This window comes from Chlorocebus sabaeus, chromosome 6, assembly GCF_047675955.1.
Source record: "Chlorocebus sabaeus isolate Y175 chromosome 6, mChlSab1.0.hap1, whole genome shotgun sequence".
NCBI lineage: Eukaryota > Metazoa > Chordata > Mammalia > Primates > Cercopithecidae > Chlorocebus > Chlorocebus sabaeus.
The window spans coordinates 59,854,280-59,874,914 of NC_132909.1; the positions used below are offsets into that span (position 1 = coordinate 59,854,280).

Genomic DNA, 20,635 nt, shown 5'->3' on the forward strand with positions numbered 1-20,635 from the left:
CCGCCAGCACGCCTGGCTAACTTTTTTGTATTTTTTAGTGGAGACAGGATTTCACTGTATTAGCCAGGATGGTCTCAATCTCCTGACCTCATGATCCGCCCGCCTCAGACTCCCAAAGTGCTGGGATTACAGGTGTGAGCCACCGTACCCAGCCTTCTCAGTATATTTGACTTGGCTAATTCCTGCACAGAAGTCTCTCTCTCTCTTTCTTCACAGAACTTAGTATGACCTATAGCTTTTCTAGTATGTAGGCGTATTAGTTATCTATTGCCATATGACAATTTTTCCCCCAAACTTAGTGCCACCAGGCATGGTGGCTCATGCCTGTAGTCTCAGCACTTTAGGAGGCTGAGGTGGGAGGATTTCCTGAATCCAGGCGTTTGAGACTGGCTTGTGTGACATTAGGTAAAAAATCAGCTAGGCATGGTGGCACATGCTCCCAGGTACTTGGGAGGCTGAGGTGGGAGGACTGCTTGAGTCCAGGAGGTCACGACTACAGTGAGCTATGATTGCACCACTGCACTCCAGCCTGGGCGATGGGGCAGGACCCTCTCTCAAAATACAAGCAAACAAACACAAAACTAAGTGGCTTGAAACAGCATTTATTATCTCAGTTTCTCTGGATGAGGAATTCAGGTGCAGTTCATATGGGTCTTCTGTTTTCAGGGTCTTTGTCTTTCTTTCTTCTTTTCTTCTTTCCTTCTTTCAATCTCTCTTTCTTTCTTTCTTTCTTTCTTTCTTTCTTTCTTTCTTTCTTTCTTTCTTTCTTTCTTTTCTTTCTCTCTCCCTCTTTCTTTCTTCCTTTTTTGTGAGACAGGGTGTCAATCTGTTGCCTAGGCTGGAGTGTAATGGTATGATTTTAGCTCACTGTCACCTCTCCCTCCTAGGTCCAAATGATTCTGATGCCTCAGACTCCTGAATAGCTGGGACTACAGGTGCCCACCACCATGCCTAGCTAATTTTGGTATTTTTAGTAGAGATGGGGTTTCGCCATCTTGGCCAGGCTGGTCTCAAACTCCTGACTTTAAGCGACTTGCCCACCTCGGCCTTCCAAAGTACTGGGATTATAGGCATGAGCCACTGTCTACAGCCCTGTTTTAGGGTCTTTCAAAGGTTGCAATTGAAGTGAAGCAGTCAACTGAAAGCTCACCTGGGGCAGGACCCTCTTCCATGATAACATTCATGGCTGTAGGCAGCATTTGGTTCCTTATGGGCTGTTGTGCTGAGGGTCTCATTGCCTTGCTGACCGTTGGCTGGAGGACACTCTCAGTTCCTTGCCCTGTGGATCTCTCCAGCGTCTTAGCTCGCTTTGTCAAGGCGTGTAGGCTGAGAAGGTGAGAGACAGGCTCTGCTAGCAAAACAGAAGTCACAGTCTTTCAGAGCCTAATCGCAGAATGACATCCCATTTGTTTGCCATTTTCTATTTGTTAGAATCAAGTCATCAGGCCAAGCGCAGTGGCTCATGCCTGTAATTCCAGCACTTTGGGAGGGCAAAGCAAGAGGATCACCTGAGGTCAGGGGTTCAAGACCAGCTTGGCCAACATGGTGAAACCCCATCTCTACTAAAAACACAAAAATTAGCTGGAGTGGTGGCACGTGACTATAATTGCATCTACTTGGGAGGATGAGGCAGGAGAATCGCTTGAACACGGGAGTCGGAAGTTGCAGTGAGCCAATATCGCGCCACTGCACTCCAGCCTGAGTGACAAGAGTGAGACTCTGTCTAAAAAAAAAAATTTTTTTTTTTTTTTAGAGATAGGGTCTCACTATGCTGCCGAGGCTGGCCTTGAACTCCTGGACTCAAGCGATCCTCCCGCCTCGGCCTCTTAAAGTGCTGGGATTACAAGTGTGAGCCACTGTGCCCTGCCAAGATTTGGTTTTTAACTTATGCGTTACCTCGTATACTTATTTTTTCATGGTTTGAACATGTAACATCTACTTTTTTTTATAGCAATTTTGCAGTATGCAATGCATTGTTACGAGCTGTAGCCACTGTGATGTACTGTCGATCTCTTGGACTTATTCCTCCTGCCTATCAACAGAGATTTGTTGAAGGGATGAAGCTGCTTCTTCAGCCGTCCGTAAGGGGATCAGCAGCGAGGACGCTGAGAGAGGAGCCGCCTGCGTTGGAAATCACTTCCCGTCCACACCTCCAAGCTCCTTCCAAGAGGGATTCAGCACCAGATGCCCCTGGACAGCTCTGGAAACCCAATCCTGCCGGAACTGTTCCTCGCCGACCCGAGTTTCCCGTCGGGGCCGCTTGGTGGCTGCGCCAGCCGCTCAGCGGGAGGAAACCCCTTTCCTGTGCCGGTAGAAGAGGTGGAGTCGCATATGAGTGGCAGGTTCTGTAGCCAATAGTATGGAAAGTTCTGCCAGCGGCTCTCGGGGAGGCCAATGGGTAGGGGCGTGGGCGGGGCGTGGGCCAGCAGCTCTGAGCGGGGCCTCTCCAGGCCGCGTCTGTGGGGTCGAGACTGCGCGGCGGTTGGGCGGGGAGCGGCGCCTGTTGGGGGACGAAGGTTCCCCGGGAGGTAGGTGCGGGCTGAGAGAGGACCCGGGGCGGCGGGGCGGGGCGGCGCTGGGCGGCCGGTGGTCTGGTGGATTCTACCCGCACGTTAGCCGAGGCCCGACTCCGGTATCCGGCAGCGCGAGGCACACAGAAGGCGCTCAATAAGTGCTGATTGAATGAATGGGCCCGCGCCCTCCACATCCCGGCCCGAGCAGCCTACAGTTTGAGAGCGTGCAGGCCACTCTCACCTTCACTGTACAGCCTGAGGCATCCAGATACCGGGCAGGTCTTTATTGGGCGCCTACTGTGTGCCTGGGTGGCTCTGCGCTGGGTGCAGCTGGCCCAGAGCGAGACAGACAGCCTGGTCCCGCCCAGCTCACCGCCTGGGGGGGGGGGCGGGACGACTTTAATCGACTTAAAATAATGTAATTCCTAGTTCCCTCTGCAGCACAAAATAAAAGAAAATAACAGCAGGGACGGGGGCGGGGAGGGCTGTGAGTGGAGACATCTGAGCAGTGACCCGAAGACCTGAGTGCAGGGAGGTAGCGGGGCCATGAGGCGCTTGGGGCTAATAGTGGGGGAGAAATCCCATTTGGGGAAAACTCAAGGACCAGGGGAGGAGCTGAGATTCCTCCTAAGAATGGTGACATTTTGGGGTCCAGGGTGAAACCGACTCCATTTTGGGCCATTGCATCAGGTAATGCGGCCCTTATCAGTGCCCACACGCTTCCGTTCCTCCCTGTGTTCAGCCAGCGGGTTTTTAGTATCTCTTCTGCACCAGGCCTTCTGGCGGGTACAGGGATATGGTTTAGGGTGGGAGTCAGCCACGGTCAGAGAGGGAGGCCCCCTTTTTTTTTGAGACGGAGTCTCACTCTGCAGCCCGGGCTGGAGTGCAATAGCGCGATCTGGGCTCACTGTAACCTCCGCCTCCTGGATTGAAGTGATTCTCCTGCCTCAGCCTCCCGAGTAACTGGGATTACAGGCGCGTACCAGCATGCCCAGCTAATTTTTGTTTGTTTGTTTGTTTGTTTTTTGAGACAGAGTCTTACTCTGTCACCCAGGCTGGAGTGCAATGGCGTGATCTTGGCTCACTGCAACCTCCACCTCCTGAGTTCAAGTGATTCTCCTGCCTAAGCCTCCCGAGTAGCTGGGATTACAGGTGCCCACCACCACCCACAGCTAATTTTTGTATTTTTAGTAGAGACAGTGTTTCACTGTGTTGGACAGGCTGGTCTTGAACTCTCGACCTCAGGTGATCTGCCCACCTCAGCCTCCCAAAGTGCTGGGATTACAGGCATGAGCCACCACACCTGGCTGAGGGAGGCCCTTTTGAGGGGTCCTGGATGCAGTGAAGCAAGAGAGAAGAAGGGGAGGCATCGCTGGAAGGTCAGGAGAAAGAGAGCGTGTTCCAAGTGGAGAGAGGAGAACCCGTGCAGAGGTCCTGAGGCATGAGCGAGCTTGGCACAGAAAGGACCAGTGTGGGCCAAGGCGAGGCAGGAGCTTGTCGTGCAGAGCCTCAGCCTCAGGGTACAGAGTTTAGACTTTATTTTGGGGCATGGGGAAGCCATGGACCACCACCATCCAATAGAACGTTCTGCAGCGACGAGAGTGTTCCCTTTGCTGTCAAATACGTTAACCACGAAGTCAAGTAGGCTTGTGTGACTACTGAGCACTTTAAATGTGGCCAGGGAGACTGAGGAGTGGAATTTTAGAGTTTATTTAGTTTGTTTATTTATTTTTTTGAGATGGAGTTTTGCTCTCGTCACCCAAGCTGGAGTGCAGTGGTGTCATCTTGGCTCACTGCAACCTCTGCCTCCTGGGTTCAAGCGATTCTCTTGCTTCACCCTCCCGAGTAGCTGGGATTACAGGCGTCAGCCACCACACCCGACTAATTTTTGTATTTTCAGTAGAGATGGGGTTTCACCATGTTGGCCAGGCTGGTCTTGAACTCCTGACTTCAGGTGATCCACCCACCTCGGCCTCCCAAAGTGCTGGGATTGCAGGTGTGAGCCACCGCACCCCGCCTGGATTTTTTTTAGTTTTGATGAACTTTTTTTTTTTTTTTTGAGACAGTGTATTAGTCAGGGTTCTCTAGAGGGACACAGCTAATGGAATAGTTATATATATAAAGGGGAGTTTATTAAGTATTAACTCACATGATTACAAGGTCCCACAGTTGTCTGTAGATTGAGAAGCAAAGAAAACCGGTACAAGTTCCAAAACTGAAGAACTGGCCTGGTGCGGTGGCTAGCGCCTATAATCCTAACACTTTGGGAGGCCGAGGCAGGCAGATCACGAGGTCAGGAGTTCAAGACTAGCCTGGCCAACACGATGAAACCTCGTCTCTACTAAAAATACAAAAAAATTAGCTGGGAGTGGTGGCGCATGTCTGTAATCCCAGCTACTAGGGAGGCTGAGGCAGGAGAATTGCTTGAACCCAGGAGGCGGAGGTTGCAGTGAGCAGAGATTGCGCCATTGCACTCCAGCCTGGCAACACAGCGAGACTGTCTAAAAAACAAGCTGGTTGGGCACGGTGGCTCAAGCCTGTAATCCCAGCACTTTGGGAGGCTGAGACGGGCGGATCACAAGGTCAGGAGATCGAGACCATCCTGGCTAACCTGGTGAAACCCCGTCTCTACTAAAAAATACGAAAAACTAGCCGGGCGAGGTGGTGGGCGCCTGTAGTGCCAGCTACTCGGGAGGCTGAGGCAGGAGAATGGCGTAAACCCGGGAGGCAGAGCTTGCAGTGAGCTGAGATCCGGTCACTGCACTCCAACCTGGGCAACAGAGCAAGACTCTGTCTCAAAAAAAAAAAGGCTGGACGCAGTGGCTCACGCCTGTAATCCCAGCACTTTGGAAGGCCGAGGCAGGCAGGTCACCTGAGGTCAGGAGTTTGAGACCAGCCTGGCCAACATGGCGAAACCCCGTCTCTACTAAAACTACAAAAATCAGCCAGGTGTGGTGGCAGGCACCTATAATCCCAGCTACTTGGGAAGCTGAGGCGAGAGAATCGCTTGAACCTGGGAGGTGGTGGTTGCAGTGAGTCGAGATCTCGCCACTGCGCTCCAGCCTGGGTGACGGAGCGAGCCTCTGTCTCAAAAAAAAAAAAAAAAAAAAAAGCTAATGCAATGTCCCTGCTGTTCACAGTTGCTGGACTAAGACATGAGCCTCCAACTGCGTGGTTGGGCTCGGTAGCACATCGTGGGGTTTGGCCCTGCGGTGACCAGAGCAACCCAAGCCGCCACCATGGTGAAATTGCTAGTGGCCAAAATCCTTTGCATGGTGGGCGTGTTCTTCTTCATGCTGCTTGGCTCCCTGCTCCCCGTGAAGATCATCGAGACAGATTTTGAGAAGGCCCATCGCTCCAAAAAGATCCTGTCTCTCTGCAACACCTTTGGAGGAGGGGTGTTTCTGGCCACGTGTTTCAACGCTCTGCTGCCTGCTGTGAGGGAAAAGGTAAGGGCTCCCTGGGTGCTAGCAGCAGCCCTTGGCACCTTATGGCCAAGGGACTCTGATGCATTTTCAACACTGATACCAAGTTCAGTGGAGGCCTTCATGCTGTGAGGGTGACGGAAAGTAGGAAGTGAATTTGCTGTGTGATTGTGAACTGGTTGCTTTCTGTCTCTGTGCTCTCCCAGCTAAACAAGGGACTTGGACCAGACCTGGGATTCCCAACAGGTGGACTTGTCGGTTGTCACCTGATAATCAGACCAGACCACCCACCCAGGTAGCACATACTCTGTCCTGAAGCTGGAAAGCATGGCCTCTCTTCGGTTCCTGTATCAGTCAGCTACTGCTGCGTAACAAATTATAGCAAAGTTAGCATCTTAAGACTACCCACGTTTATCATCTCACAGTTTCTGTGAGTCAGGGATCTGGGCACTGCTTCAAGATCTCACAAGGCAGCAGTCAAAATGTCTCCTCGGCTATGGTCTCATCTCAACGTTCAACCGGGGATGGGTCAGCCTCTAAACTCACGTGGTTGTAAGCCAGGTTCAGTTCCTCACTGGTTGTCAGACCAAAGATGTCTGCTTGTCAGTGTCTGTTGGCTGGGGGCAGCCCTCAGAGCCTGGCCATGTGGGCCCCCCCGGCATGGCCAGTTCCTTCATCAGCAAATGGAGAAGATGGCCATGCCTCTGTGTAAGACAGAGGGCACAGTCCTATGTCATACAGAGATGGCAGCGTATCCCTTCCCCTCTGCCCCAGTGTCCTTCCGGTTAGAAGCAAGTTCAAGTCCCTCCCACACTCAAGTGGCCAGGACCTCACAGGGTATGTCTGTCAGGAGGCAGGGGCTTCTGGGGGCATCTTGGAGTCTGTCCACCCCAACTCCTGACAGCATCGTCCTCTGGTAACCTGTTCCTTGAGCTCCCCCACATCAGCAGCCCAGAGTATGGGTCCCCTGTCGGGCCACACCGTGACCAGCCCTGGCCATGCTTGCTGGGTGACCCTGGGTGAGGGGCTTCCTCTCTCTGGGCCGGATGTGACGGTTGAGTTTGTGTTGGTTACTTGCTTGGTGGAGATGTGAGGACCCCCTGTCCTTCCTCCCAATGAAAGCACAGAAGCCCTAAGCTAACCACCCCGCCCCAGCCCTGCTTTTCCTCGTGCCTGGTGTCCAGAAAGGAGGAGAGGGGCTGTTGTCTGGGATTAAATCCTCTGAGCCTGTTAGTGTGGCAGGATAGAGTTCCAGGGTGGCCCGCGAACTTCCAGCCCCTGCTCCACACACCCTGTGCTGTTTCCTCCCCTCGAGTATGGGTGGGGCTGGGACTGCCGTGGGTGTCACTCTGCCATTATGTCAGAATCCCAGCAGAGGGGATTTTTTTGCAGCTGTGATGACTGACCCATATCAGTTAACACGGTTCATCCAAAGGAAAGGGGTGGGCCTGGCCTAATCAGGTGAGCCGCTCCCCTCCTGCTGGCCTTGGAGAAGCAAAAAGCCAGGGTGTGCCAGGAGAGGGGCATGAAGTGAGGATCCAAGGGCAGCCTCTCAGTGCCAAAAGCCGTCCCCGCCAACAGCCAGCCAGGACACAGGCCTCAGTCCACAGCCTCGAGGAGGTTGACTCTCCCAGCCTCCAGTGACCTTGGAAGAGGACCCTGGGCGTCAGTGAGATCTCAGCCCTGACGACACCCTGGTTCCAGCCCCGCGAGACCTGGAGCGTAGAGCCCAGCTAGCCCACACCTGGATTTCTGCCATTCAGAGCCGAGACACCACATTCCTGCTGTTCTGCGTGGCCGAGTCTGCGTTCATTTGTTACGCAGCGAGTGGAGACTGACATCAGCACTTCGAGGATGGAGATCTTGGTCGTCTCTGATGTCTCCTGCATCCCAGAAGCCACTGTCAGCCCCCCTTTTCCCCCAGAGTCATGGCGTCACCCCCGTCACCCTCTGACTGCAGGCCTGGGCGACTGTGGGGAGCTCGCTTTTCCCTCCCCCTCATCACAGTGGCCTTCTCACAGCACCCAAATCTTCCCCTGCCGTTCCCCTGCCCTCGGGCTGGCCAGGCGGATGAGGTCCTCCTCCTGAGCCCCCAGCGTCACCCTCTGCAGGGCCAGGCTCTCAGTCACCCCTGCAAAATGGTGCCTGGTTCACGGCTCCTGTGCGTCTGCCTCATCTCTCCTGATCAGTGTCTGTCTCTTGGGAGTAGCTAGAGTTCCTGTGAGCTTGTCCCCAAGCGAGGCACGCACCAGCCAGTGGTCAGTGAGGGAGTTAAGTGGCTTCTCCGTGGAAACACAGGCAGAGGCTCAGCCAGCGTGATCTGCCCCGAGGAAACACTGGATCATGTCTGGGGACATTGTGGTTGTCCGGACTGGGGATGCTTCTGGCCTGGAGTGGGTGGAGGCCAGAGACACTGCTCAGCAGCACCCTGCAGTGCCCAGGACAGCCCCATCTCAGAGAACGTTCCAGCCCCAAATGTCAACACCTTCCCCCTACCCAAGTTGTGAAAATAAAAAATGTTTCCAGACATTGCCAGGTGTGCACGCAGGCAGAATCGCCCTGGTTGAGAACCACTGTGTACGTGTGTGTGTACTTGTATGTGCACCTGCGTGTGCACCTGTGTGCGTGTGTGTGTGCTTGTATGTGCACCTGCGTGTGCGCCTGTGTGTGCGTGTGCATGGGTGCGTGTGTGTGCATGCGCATGAGCGTCTGTGTGTGCGTTTGTGCATGCGTGTGTGCGTGCGCATGTGCGTCTGTGTGTATGTGTGTTTGTGCATGTGTGTGTGCGTGCGCATGTGCGTCTGTGTGTGCGTTTGTGCATGTGTGTGCGTGCGCATGTGCGTCTGTGTGTATGTGCGTTTGTGCATGTGTGTGCGTGTGCATGTGCGTCTTTGCGTTTGTGCATGCGTGTGTGCATGCACATGTGCGTCTGCGTGTGTGCGTTTGTGCATGTGTGTGTGCGTGCGCATGTGCGTCTGTGTGTGTGCGTTTGTGCATGTGTGTGCGTGTGCATGTGCGTCTGTGTGTGCGTTTGTGCATGTGTGTGCATGCGCATGTGCGTCTGTGTGTATGTGCGTTTGTGCATGTGTGTGTGCGTGCGCATGTGCGTCTTTGCGTTTGTGCACGCGTGTGTGCATGCACATGTGCGTCTGCGTGTGTGCGTTTGTGCATGTGTGTGTGTGTGTGCGCATGTGCGTCTGCGTGTGTGCGTTTGTGCATGTGTGTGTGTGCGTCTGTGTGTGCGTTTGTGCATGTGTGTGCGTTTGTGCATGTGTGTGTGCGTTTGTGCGTGTGTGTGCGTGCGCATGTGCGTCTGTGTGTGTGCGTTTGTGTGTGTGTGTGCGCGTGCGCATGTGCGTCTGTGTGTATGTGCGTTTGTGCATGTGTGTGTGCGTGCGCATGTGCGTCTGCGTGTGTGCGTTTGTGCATGTGTGTGTGCGTGCGCATGTGCGTCTGTGTGTGTGTGTTTGTGCATGTGTGTGTGCGTGTGCATGTGCGTCTGTGTGTGTGCGTTTGTGCATGTGTGTGTGCGTCTGTGTGTGTGCGTTTGTGCGTGTGTGTGTGCGTTTGTGCATGTGTGTGTGCGTTTGTGCGTGTGTGTGTGTGCGTGCGCGTGTGCATCTGTGTGTGTGCGTTTGTGCATGTGTGTGTGTGCGTCTGTGCGTGTGTGTGTGTGCGTGCGCATGTGCGTCTGTGTGTGTGCGTTTGTGCGTGTGTGTGCACGTGCGCATGTGCGTCTGTGTGTATGTGCGTTTGTGCGTGTGTGTGTGCGTGCGCATGTGCGTCTTTGCGTTTGTGCATGCGTGTGTGCATGCACATGTGCGTCTGCGTGTGTGCGTTTGTGCATGTGTGTATGCGTGCGCATGTGCGTCTGCGTGTGTGCGTTTGTGCATGTGTGTGTGCGTGCGCATGTGCGTCTGTGTGTGCGTTTGTGCATGTGTGTGTGCGTGTGCATGTGCGTCTGTGTGTGTGCGTTTGTGCATGTGTGTGTGTGCGTCTGTGTGTGTGTGCGTTTGTGCATGTGTGTGTGTGCGTGCGCATGTGCGTCTGTGTGTGTGCGTTTGTGCATGTGTGTGTGCGTCTGTGTGTGTGTGCGTTTGTGCGTGTGTGTGTGTGCGTGCGCATGTGCGTTTGTGCGTGTGTGTGTGCGCGTCTGTTTGTGTGTGCGTTTGTGCATGTGTGTGTGCGTTTGTGCGTGTGTGTGTGCGTGCGCATGTGCGTCTGTGTGTGTGCGTTTGTGCGTGTGTGTGCGCGTGCGCATGTGCGTCTGTGTGTGCGTTTGTGCATGTGTGTGCGCGTCTGTGTGTGTGTGCGTTTGTGCATGTGTGTGTGTGCGTGCGCATGTGCGTCTGTGTGTGTGCGTTTGTGCATGTGTGTGTGTGCGTCTGTGTGTGTGTGCGTTTGTGCATGTGTGTGTGCGTTTGTGCGTGTGTGTGTGTGCGTGCGCATGTGCGTTTGTGCGTGTGTGTGTGCGCGTCTGTTTGTGTGTGCGTTTGTGCATGTGTGTGTGCGTTTGTGCGTGTGTGTGTGCGTGCGCATGTGCGTCTGTGTGTGTGCGTTTGTGCGTGTGTGTGCGCGTGCGCATGTGCGTCTGTGTGTGTGCGTTTGTGCATGTGTGTGTGTGCGTGCGCATGTGCCTCTGTGTGTGTGTGCGTTTGTGCATGTGTGTGTGCGCGTGCGCATGTGCGTCTGTGTGTGTGTGCGTTTGTGCGTGTGTGTGCGCGTGCGCATGTGTGTCTGTGTGTGTGCGTTTGTGCATGTGTGTGTGCATGTGCGCATGTGCGTCTGTGTGTGTGCGTTTGTGCATGTGTGTGCGCGGACGTTGTAATGAAGTCTCTGCTGGGAGGAAGCAGGGAAGTGGGTGTTGTGAGTGTCGGGCATGTTGTGATTTTCCCCTGCTTTGGTCTCGAGGTCTCTCTGGAGGGTGGCTGTGAACCCTGGCCCTGTCCTGACGGGGCTCCAGGGAGCTGTTGTGGGTGTTTACAGCCTGCCTTTCACGGGACACTTCATCCCGGCGCGTAGCCTAATGCCTGCGTGTCCGCCCCGTGAGCGGCTGGCCCTCCCATAGGAGCGTGTACCTCTTGCAGACGTCCTGCGGCTCCTGTCTGACCTGCGTCTAGTTTTTTCCTAGCAAAGCCTCCCCTCACTAGGAGAGCCCTGACTGGGAGGAGAGTCGGGCCTGGGCGTGTCAGTCAGGGAAGTACAGAGGAGGCCCCGCAGCAGAACACGCAAGGCCAATGCAGCTCTTTATCATTTATTTTGAGCTGGAGTCTCGCTCTGTCAGCCAGGCTGCAGTGCAGTGGCGCGATCTCGGCTCACTGCAGCCTCCACCTCCTGGGTTCAAGCAATTCTCCTGCCTCAGCCTCCCGAGTAGCTGGGATTACAGGCGCTTGCCACCTCGCCCGGCTAATTTTTGTATTTTTAGTAGAGATGGGTTTCCCCATGTTGGCCAGGCCGGTCTCGAACTCCTGGGCTCCAGCGATCCGCCCGCCTTGGCCTCCCAGAGTGCTGGGATCACGGCCGTGAGCCCCCGCCCCCAGCTCGTTTGTTTGTTGTTAATCTTTCGCAGGCAAGCCCTTCCTGTCCCACTTGTTTTAACCTCTGTGTAAATCGGGGATTTCTGGACTTTGTTTTGAACGGTGACATGTGGCCGGTCCTGTCGCCTCCACCCCTGAGTGTGGGTCTCTCTCTCTCTCTCTCGGGTGTCCCTGGCTGCAGCTCCAGAAGGTCTTGAGCCTCGGCCACATCAGCACCGACTACCCGCTGGCCGAGACCATCCTCCTGCTGGGCTTCTTCATGACCGTCTTCCTGGAGCAGCTGATCCTGACCTTCCGCAAGGAGAAGCCATCCTTCATCGACCTGGAGACCTTCAACGCTGGCTCGGACGTGGGCAGCGACTCGGAGTATGAGAGCCCCTTCATGGGGGGCGCGCGGGGCCACGCGCTCTACGTGGAGCCCCACGGCCATGGCCCCAGCCTGAGCGTGCAGGGCCTCTCGCGCGCCAGCCCTGTGCGCCTGCTCAGCCTGGCCTTCGCGCTGTCGGCCCACTCGGTCTTCGAGGGCCTGGCCCTGGGCCTGCAGGAGGAAGGGGAGAAAGTGGTGAGCTTGTTCGTGGGGGTGGCTGTCCACGAGACGCTGGTGGCCGTGGCCCTGGGCATCAGCATGGCCCGGAGTGCCATGCCCCTGCGGGACGCAGCCAAGCTGGCAGTCACCGTGAGCGCCATGATCCCCCTGGGCATCGGCCTGGGCCTGGGCATCGAGAGCGCCCAGGGCGTGCCGGGCAGCGTGGCCTCCGTGCTGCTGCAGGGCCTGGCGGGCGGCACCTTCCTCTTCATCACCTTCCTGGAGATCCTGGCCAAGGAGCTGGAGGAGAAGAGTGACCGTCTGCTCAAGGTCCTCTTCCTGGTGCTGGGCTATGCCGTCCTGGCCGGGATGGTCTTCCTGAAGTGGTGAGCAGCCTCGCCATTGTCCCTGCCGCCGGGAGCCCCGGGCCGGACACAGGCCACGTCCCCTGGCCCCGCCTCCCCTGAGAGCAAGCACTGTGGCCCCGGGCCGCCGTCTGTGCACAAGGGGCCTCCCGGAACCAGGCTGTGCCCCCGATCCTACACCCCGAGTCTTAGAGCACTGCTACTTTTTAAAATACTTCTTTCTCTTTAAAAGTCTTTACCAAAGCTGTGTGGCCATGTCAACCTTGGGCCGAGGGGTGTGGCAACCTGCAGGTGGGAGGGCCGGGGCCTGGGTCCAGGTGAGAACAGTCAGGACCCTCCTCTCCCTGCCGCACACCCCCAGCCTGTGGAGAAGGATGGGAGCGTTTGGCTGTTGTCGCCAGAGTGGGAGCTGCACTGCCTGTGCCTCCGGAACCAGCTGGGGGTCCTGAAGGCCCATCCTCTGCCCTGCTCTGTTGCCAGGATCTCGCCGCCCAAGCCCTGAGAGTGTCTTGAGGCTTTTAAAAGGTTGAAGTCACTGTGGTGGGACAGCCAGGTTCCGTCCCTCCTGCCACACAGGCTGTGCCCCCCGCAAGTGGGCCGTGCACCCTCAGGAGTGCCCTCTCCTCCTCTCCCTGTTGCTGTGGCCCCTGGAGCAGGGACCCCTGGGCTGGGTGAGTGTCACAGTTTCCTAAGACGCACAAGCAGGGTCAGGAAGCAGCTTGAGGATCAGTCCTCAGCTCCACCGCACACACTGGGGTCTCCAGAGGAAGACGGATCCCACCGGCGGTGGGGCAGGAACCCCGTGGCGTGATTCCCTCCCCCGGACACCGCTCCCGAGAGGGCAGGAGCGCGGAGGATGAGCAGCCGAGCGTGGGCTGGGGCAGCCCTGGGCTCCTGGCTCTGTGGCAACCTCCGGAAGGCCTGAGCTGTTGTCCAGGCAACCCTGCCGGGTCTGGGGAGGTGAGAGCTGGGGAAGGACTCTCTCCTCGGGGATTTGGCTCTGCCTGGCTCGAAGCCGCTGTGGCGCCGTGGAAGGGGGCCCGGCCTGCCCACCTGGGCTGGGTTTTTCCACCGGCTTCACCACCTCCTCGCTCCGACCTGGAGCCCCGGCCCCCGTCTCTGGGCCTTGGCGGCTTTCGGCCCCATCAGGGCTGTGAGGGCCTCTGGCTGTCCTCACCTCCTCCCTTGTCGCTCAGCTTTGGGCGCCAGGCCCCAGGTAACCTTCTCCCGTCCCATCCTCTGCCTCGCGGCCACGTCTCCCTACACCGGCCCACAAGACTGACTGTGGGAGCGCTACATGGAGAGGCCCCCATCTGGCCTGTGGGCTTGGGCCTGGCGGGTCTCCTGTCCATCAATCCATCACTCTAGTCAGATGGGAGCTCCAGGGCCAGCCAGTGACTTCTCTGAGGGGCGTGCCGGCCGGTGGTCCTGCTGCAGCTCCCAGGGGCCAGTCACAGGTAGGGACGACCTCGAGAGGGCGGTGGCTGCCAGGAGCATTGTCACAGGGGCCCCGGGAAGCCAGGAAAGTCGCACGGCCCCTGCAAGTAACTTCCACTCCATGGGGTCTGTAAGTAACCTGAGGTTTAGCCTCTGCTCCTGAGACCTCCCCCGCCAGCTTCCACTCCAGGGGGTCCCTATTCCATTGCTGTTGGAAGTCTGAACCTCTTACCGAGGACCCATCTCTGAACCCCGTGCAGCCTGGCCCTGGCCCCAGGGGTGTAGGAGTTTCTCAGTGTCCTGAACCCAGTGTGGTTCTGCCCCTCCCTCCCCCCACTTCACCCCGCCTGGGCCATTTGTCCTTTACTGCGGGTGGGTGGGCTGTGAAGCCGCTGGGTCCCTGCACTGGTGGGGAATGTGGCTTGAGTTTCACGACTGCCGGGGATAGGGACATCCAGGCCCCCCACATGGGAAGGCTCAGGGTCCCTGTCCCCCAAATCCAGCAGGAACCCACATGGGGCAGAGCACCACCTGCTCCGGGGGTCCCCATCCACCTTCACCCATCACAGCTGGAAGCACAAAGTGGGACCCTGCCCTTCATCGGCCATCAGCTCCCCAGGGTGGCCTGAGGGACCCCAGCTGTCCACCCCTGCAGGCCCAGCCACCGGCCCCCACAAAGGGTCCCAAGCAGCTTCTTCCCTTTCCCTCCAGAGGAGCCTCCGAGACCACATTGTCCCCCACCAGCGCTGTGCCATCAGCCACATCCGTCCTCCCGAGGGTGGGAGCTCAGGGCCGGCTCCTCTCCTCTAACCGCAGCAGACCAGAGGCAGCAGGCAGAAAGCAGGACGCAGGCGGGGCAGGGGCGAGCAGGCTGTGGCCTCCAGACCTCTCCGTCCCAGAGTCTCAGGGGGCACGAAAGGAGCTTTCCTGGGGCCGGCAGGACCCTAAGGCAGCAGGACCCTAAGGCAGCAGGGTATCTCTTGAGCCACTTTTGGTCAGCTTTCACCACTTTGTTTGTTTGTTTGTTTGTTTTTGAGATAGAGCCTTGCCTTGTCACCCAGACTGGAGTGCAGTGGCGTGATCTCGGCCCACTGCAACCTCTGCCTCCTGGGTTCAAGTGATTCTCCTGCCTCAGCCTCCGGAGTAGCAGGGATCATAGGCGTCTGGCACCACGCCCAGCTAATTTTTGTATTTTTAGTAGAGATGGGGTTTCACCATGTTGGTCAGGCTGGTCTGGAACTCCTGAGCTCAGGTGATCCACCCTCCTCGGCCTCCCACAGTGCTGGGGTTACAGGCGTGAGCCACCGCGCCTGGCGGCTTTACCCACTTTTGAGGAGGAACCCAGCATATGTCCATGTTGGGGTAAAGGCGTGGCGTGGTCATCTCGTCCGTTCTACAGAGTCCAGAGGCACAGGGCTCACTCCCAAGGTCCCTTGGCTGACGCGGCCGGGTCCGGGGTCCTGTGAGGCAGCCCAGCGACTCTGTCTCCTCTGGCTCTGCCCACAGACACACTGTCATCCAGTGCTAGGAGCCACTGCTTGAGGAAGCCTGGGTTCGTCACTGCCTGCAGCCACAGACCACTCCTGCCTCAAAATGACGTCGCAGCACTGCAGAGCAGGCCAGCTCTGGCTGCACACGGCCGCCTCCATCTCTACACAACTTTGAGTCACAGAAGTGTCGTGTGACCCGCAGAAGCCAAGGGTCCTCTCTTTGCGGGTCTCTTTTACTGACTGTGACTCCCAGCCGGGGATCTTCTGCCCCCAGGAGACACCGGGTCTTGTCTGGGGACATCTGTGGTTGTCTTGACTGGGGGTGCTCCTGGCATGGAGTGGGTGGAGGCCAGGGATGCTGTCAGCACCCTGCAGTGTCCAGGACGGCCCCACCCCAGAGAACGGTTTGGTCCCAATGTCCACAGGGGGAGACACCCAGCCCAACTCATAGGAAAACCCAGGGCGGGTGATGGTGGGCTGTGTAGACCTCCCGTTCACAACAGAGACACTGGGAGGAGCGGGGACACCTGCCAACTGTTTCATGTGCTGTGAGAGACCAGGAATAGCTTGGACAGATCGTTCCTGGATAACACAGACAGCTTCCTGTGTAAAAACGAAGCTCCGGCCGGGCGCAGTGGCTCACTCCTGTAATCCCAGCACTTTGGGAGGCTGAGGTGGGCAGATCAGTTGAGCCCACAAGTTGGAGACCAGCCTGACCAACATGGCGAAACCCCATCTCTATCTACTAAAAATACAAAAATTAGCTGGGTGTTGTGACGGGCTCCTGTAATCCCAGCAACTTGGGAGGCTGAGGCAGGAGAATCGCTTGAACCCGGGAGGCAGAGGTTGCAGTGAGCCGAGATCGCACCACTGCACTCCAGCCTGGGCGACAAGAGCAAGGCTCGGTCTCAAAAATACACACACGAAAAACCAGAACTCCAAGCGCAGAGCACCCAGTGCCACCTTTGCCCGAATGCAACGCTCCTGGCTGGGTCACGGCCACCCCTAGGCTCATGCCTGGCCGGGGGCTTCTCTTTTCTATGACCAGGCAGGTCACAGACGGGAGGGACCCAGGTCAGGCCCAGCCCCTGCCCTGCCGGAAACAGACCCAGTAGCCTTGCCTAGACCCCAGGTGGGCCCAGGTTTTTCTGTTGGGACAGAGAGGGTGGGCGGGGGTGGGGGTGTCACTCAGCTCTGCAAGCTGGAGAATTGACTTGGGACTTGGGCTCGGGGACCCCGCTGGGCGCAGGGGCGGGCTCCAAGGGGAAGGAAGCCCCTTGTGGGACTCTCAGCACAGACAGCTGGATGGCATCGCGGGATTCCCCCACCTGGATCCGGAGACAAAAGGAGAAAATGATGAGGCGGCGCCCAGGCCTGCGGGGTTGAGTCAGCCGTAATAACAGCCTGTCGGCCCCACAATGTCTGTTGTTTGTATTTCTGTTGCACAAGTTATTAGCTCTGGGCGGGACGGGGAGGTCGGCGGTGGATGGGACGGTGTCACCCAGCCCATGGCACCATCAAACTGTCCTGGCCAGCAGCTCCGGACCGTCTGCCCCACTGGGAAAAGGGGGGGCTGTATCCCACCTGTTCCAGCTGCCAGGCCTGCACCCAGCTTGTGCCTTGAGCTGTGTCTGCTTTTGGGACAGAGCCGGTGAGCAGCCTGTCACCAATAAAAGACTCCTCAGCCTTCACCTCGATGCTCGGAGGCTGCCCCAGCCTTTCCAGGGTCCACCTGCAGATGGGAAGGAGGCGGAGGCTCCCGAAAGTAGAGGAGACATCTGCCTGTCGAGGGAGGGGCAGCTGCAGGACGTGGGCGCTTGTCTGGAAGACCCCAGAACTCTTCTCCCGGCTGTCGGGTGCTGAGGCCAGACGGGGCTGGAGTGGGAAGGTGCCCCCACCTCTGTCCCTGCCACCCCTCAGGCCTCTGCAGCCACGCACCTGCAGCCCCTTGGGGCAGTGATACAGCCTGCCTCCCTGTCCTGGCTGAGGGTGGAAGTGATGGCGGGTTGCGGTCTTGTAGGGTGAGAATCGGGTTAGATAGGTGAGTGCTTCAGAGCCTGGGAGCTGCACACAGAGGGGAGGGAGTGGCCAGCACTGTGTCGGGCTTCTCCATGAAGAGGTGAGCGGGCTGGCTGGGCTTCCGTCTGAGCTAGTGGAGGTCCAGCCAGACTCAGGCTAGATGAGCTGGCCCCCAGGACAGGCTTCTGTGCCTCGGCTTTGTGGACATCTGGGGCCATCCTGTGCCTTGTGGGAAGCTGAGCTGTAGCTGGGCTTTGGAGTGGGGCCTGAGAATTTGCATTCCACCAAGTTCCCAGGCAACGCTGTCCGTGCTGGGGTGGGCAAAGTTTGAGACCATCGACCCCTCCAGGGTCTCTCCCCCTGGGCACTGTGGACCCAGGGGCCAGATGGTTCTCTGGGATGGGGTCGTCCTGGGCACTGCAGGGTGCTGAGCAGCATCCCTGGCCTCCAACCACTCCATGCCAGGAGCACCTGCAGTTGTGAGAACCACAGATGTTCCCATCTAGTGCCCAGTCTCCCCCGGGACTGAATCACCCCCCGGGTGGGAACCAGTACCCAAGAACTAAGGCGGCTCACATTCTGGAGAGGGAGCCGACGCCAGCACGTCACGCGGTACCAGGTAGCAATAAATGCCCTGAAAAGAATCAGGACACAGTGAGAGATGGCAAAAGGACATGATTTTAGCTCCGTGGTCAGGAGCGGTCTCTGGGGTGACATGCAGGGGACTGGAAGAAGTGAGTGAGGAGGAGATGGGGGGGAGAGAGCTCGTCTGGCCGGGGGAGCAGCATGTGCAAAGGTCCTGGGGCCTCTCTGTAGTTCTCAGCCTTTTTCCTCTGATGACCAGAGTGGCTTCTTCTCTCTAAGAAGACCCAGGTGTTACCGGAGCTTATCCTGCCAATGCTAAAGACTCAGTAACCCCACTCCTCAAAGGTGGTGATGAAACGGCACCCCAGCCAGGCACGGTGGCTCACACCTGTAATCCCAGCTCTTTGGGAGGCCGAGGCGGACGGATCACCTGAGGTCAGGAGTTCCAGACCAGCCTGGGCAACATGGTAAAACCCCATCTCTACTAAAAGTATAAAAATTAGCCGGGTGTGGCGGTGGGCACCTGTAATCCCAGCTACTTGGCAGGCTGAGGCAGGGGAGTTGCTTGAACCCAGGAGGTGGAGGTTGCAGTGAGCCGAGATCACACCACTGCACTCCAGTCTGGGTGACAGAGTGAGACTCTGGCTAAAAAACAAAACCAAAAACCCATAGCACTCTGATGTTAGAGAGGAACCCAGTGCTGACTCTAGGAGCCGGGCAGGGTGAGGCGTGGCGTGGGGGCTGGGGGAGCAGCGGTGAGCAGCTCTGCAGATGCCAACAGGGAAAAAATAAGGGGTGGGGGGACTTGGGGATGTCAGCCTGTTCATCTTTGAAGGCAAACTGGTTTTTGACAAGTGATCTTTGTTGTATCTTAAAATATTGATGCCACCAGCCTCAACAATATAGTAAGACCCTATCTCTACAGATTTTTTTTTTTTTTTTTTTTTTTTGAGTCTTGCTCTGTCACCCAGGCTGGAGTACAATGGCACGGTCTCAGTTCACTGCCACCTCTGCCTCCCAGGTTCAAGTGATTCTCCTGCCTCAGCCTCCTGAATAGCTGGGTTTACAGGTGCCTGCCACCACGCCCAGCTGATTTTTGTATTTTCAGTAGAGATGGGGTTTCACCATGTTGGTCAGGCTGGTCTCGAACTCCTGACCTCATGATCAGCCCACCTCAGCCTCTCAAAGTGCTGGGATTATAGGCGTGAGCCACTGCGTCCAGCCCAGAACTTTTTTTCTTTTTTTCTTTTAAGATAGAGTCTTGCTCTGTTGCCCAGGCTGGAGTACAGTGGTGTGATCTCAGCTCACTGCAACCTCCGCCTCCCAGGTTCAAGTGATTCTCCTGCCTCAGTCTCCTGAGTAGCTGGGATTACAGGTGCATGCCACCACATTTGGCTAACTTTTTATATTCTTAGTGGAGAAGGGGTTTTGCCATGTTGGCCATGCTGGTCTTGAACTCCTGACCTCAAGTGATCTGCCCACCTCAGCCTCCCAAAGTGCAGGGATTACAGGCATGAGCCATCGTGCCCAGCCCAGAAACATTTTTAAAAATTAGCTGGGCCTGGTGGTGCGTGCCTGTAGTCCCAGCTACTCAGGAGGCTGAGGAGGAAGGATTGCTTGAGCCCAGAAGGTCAAGGCTGCAGTGAGCTGTGACCTCACCACTGCACTCCAGCCTGGGTGACAGAGTGAGACCCTGTCTCGATAGATGTAGATAGATAGATGGATGGATGGATAGATAGATAAATAGATAGATAGATAGATAGATAGATAGATAGATAGATAGATAGATAGGCCGGGCGCGGTGGCTCACGCCTGTAATTCCAACACTTCGGGAGGCCGAGGCAGGCGGATCACGAGGTCAGGAGATCGAGACCATCCTGGCTAACACGGTGAAACCCCGTCTCTACTAAAAATACAAAAAATTAGCCGGGCGAGGTGGCGGGCGCCTGTAGTCCCAGCTACTGGGAGGCTGAGGCAGGAGAATGGCGTGAACCCGGGAGGCGGAGCTTGCAGTGAGCCAAGATCGCGCCACCGCACTCCAGCCTGGGAGACAAAGTGAAACTCCTCAATAAAAAAAAAAAAAAAAAAAAAAAAAAAAAAAGACGGTTACCCCGGTTCTTCGCCCCTCCTTCCCGCGGCGCTCTAGGGACCATGGCCGAACCTCGCGTGAGACCGATCAAGATCAAGACCGGCGTGGTAAAGCGGTTGGTCAAAGAAAAAGTGATGTATGAAAAAGAGGCAAAACAACAGGAAGAAAAGATTGAAAAAATGAGAGCTGAAGATGGTGAAAATTATGACATTAAAAAGCAGGTAGAGATCCTACAAGAATCCCGGATGATGATCCCAGATTGCCAGCGCAGGTTGGAAGCCGCATATTTGGATCTTCAACAGATATTAGAATGTGAAAAAGACTTGGAAGAAACTGAGGAATATAAAGAAGCACGTTTAGTACTGGATTCAGTGAAGTTAGAAGCCTGAAACTTTTCTTGTATGGGGTGGTTTTTGCATTGAATCCTGGGGTCCATTTTACAATCCAGTATTTTTGACCACTGCTGTGTGTTCAAGTAGTGTGAGAATGTGATTGTTTTTATCTGGTTACGTATGTATTTCTTTGTCTAATTTAATATGTCAAATAAATGAATACATCTAAAAAAAAAGATAGATAAATAGATAATTGATAGATAATGATTAATAGATGACAGATGATTGATAGACAATAGGTAAATGATTAATAGATG

At 56.3% G+C, this 20,635-nt stretch overlaps 2 protein-coding genes across 2 annotated transcripts; both read left to right on the forward strand.

The window, feature by feature from the left end:
• Positions 1–2,396: 2,396 nt before the first annotated feature.
• On the forward strand, positions 2,397–12,609 carry SLC39A3 (solute carrier family 39 member 3). Its single transcript, XM_073017142.1, has 3 exons — positions 2,397–2,528; positions 5,654–5,962; positions 11,657–12,609. The coding sequence occupies exons 2-3, from the start codon at positions 5,753–5,755 to the stop codon at positions 12,389–12,391; spliced, it is 945 nt and encodes a 314-aa protein (XP_072873243.1). The 5' UTR covers positions 2,397–2,528; positions 5,654–5,752; the 3' UTR covers positions 12,392–12,609.
• Positions 12,610–20,003: 7,394 nt separating this feature from the next.
• Positions 20,004–20,554, forward strand: LOC103233655 (tubulin-specific chaperone A). The gene has a single exon (XM_007994720.3). The coding sequence runs from the start codon at positions 20,049–20,051 to the stop codon at positions 20,373–20,375; it is 327 nt and encodes a 108-aa protein (XP_007992911.1). The 5' UTR covers positions 20,004–20,048; the 3' UTR covers positions 20,376–20,554.
• The last annotated feature ends 81 nt before the right edge of the window (positions 20,555–20,635 follow it).

Excerpts from the sequence above, each read along its gene's own strand:
- LOC103233655 (XM_007994720.3), top strand. The coding sequence starts at position 20,049 with ATGGCCGAACCTCGCGTGAGACCGATCAAGATCAAGACCGGCGTGGTA.
- SLC39A3 (XM_073017142.1), top strand. The coding sequence starts at position 5,753 with ATGGTGAAATTGCTAGTGGCCAAAATCCTTTGCATGGTGGGCGTGTTC. Across the intron at positions 5,963-11,656 it reads TGCCTGCTGTGAGGGAAAAG|CTCCAGAAGGTCTTGAGCCT; the intron begins GTAAGGGCTCCC and ends CCCTGGCTGCAG.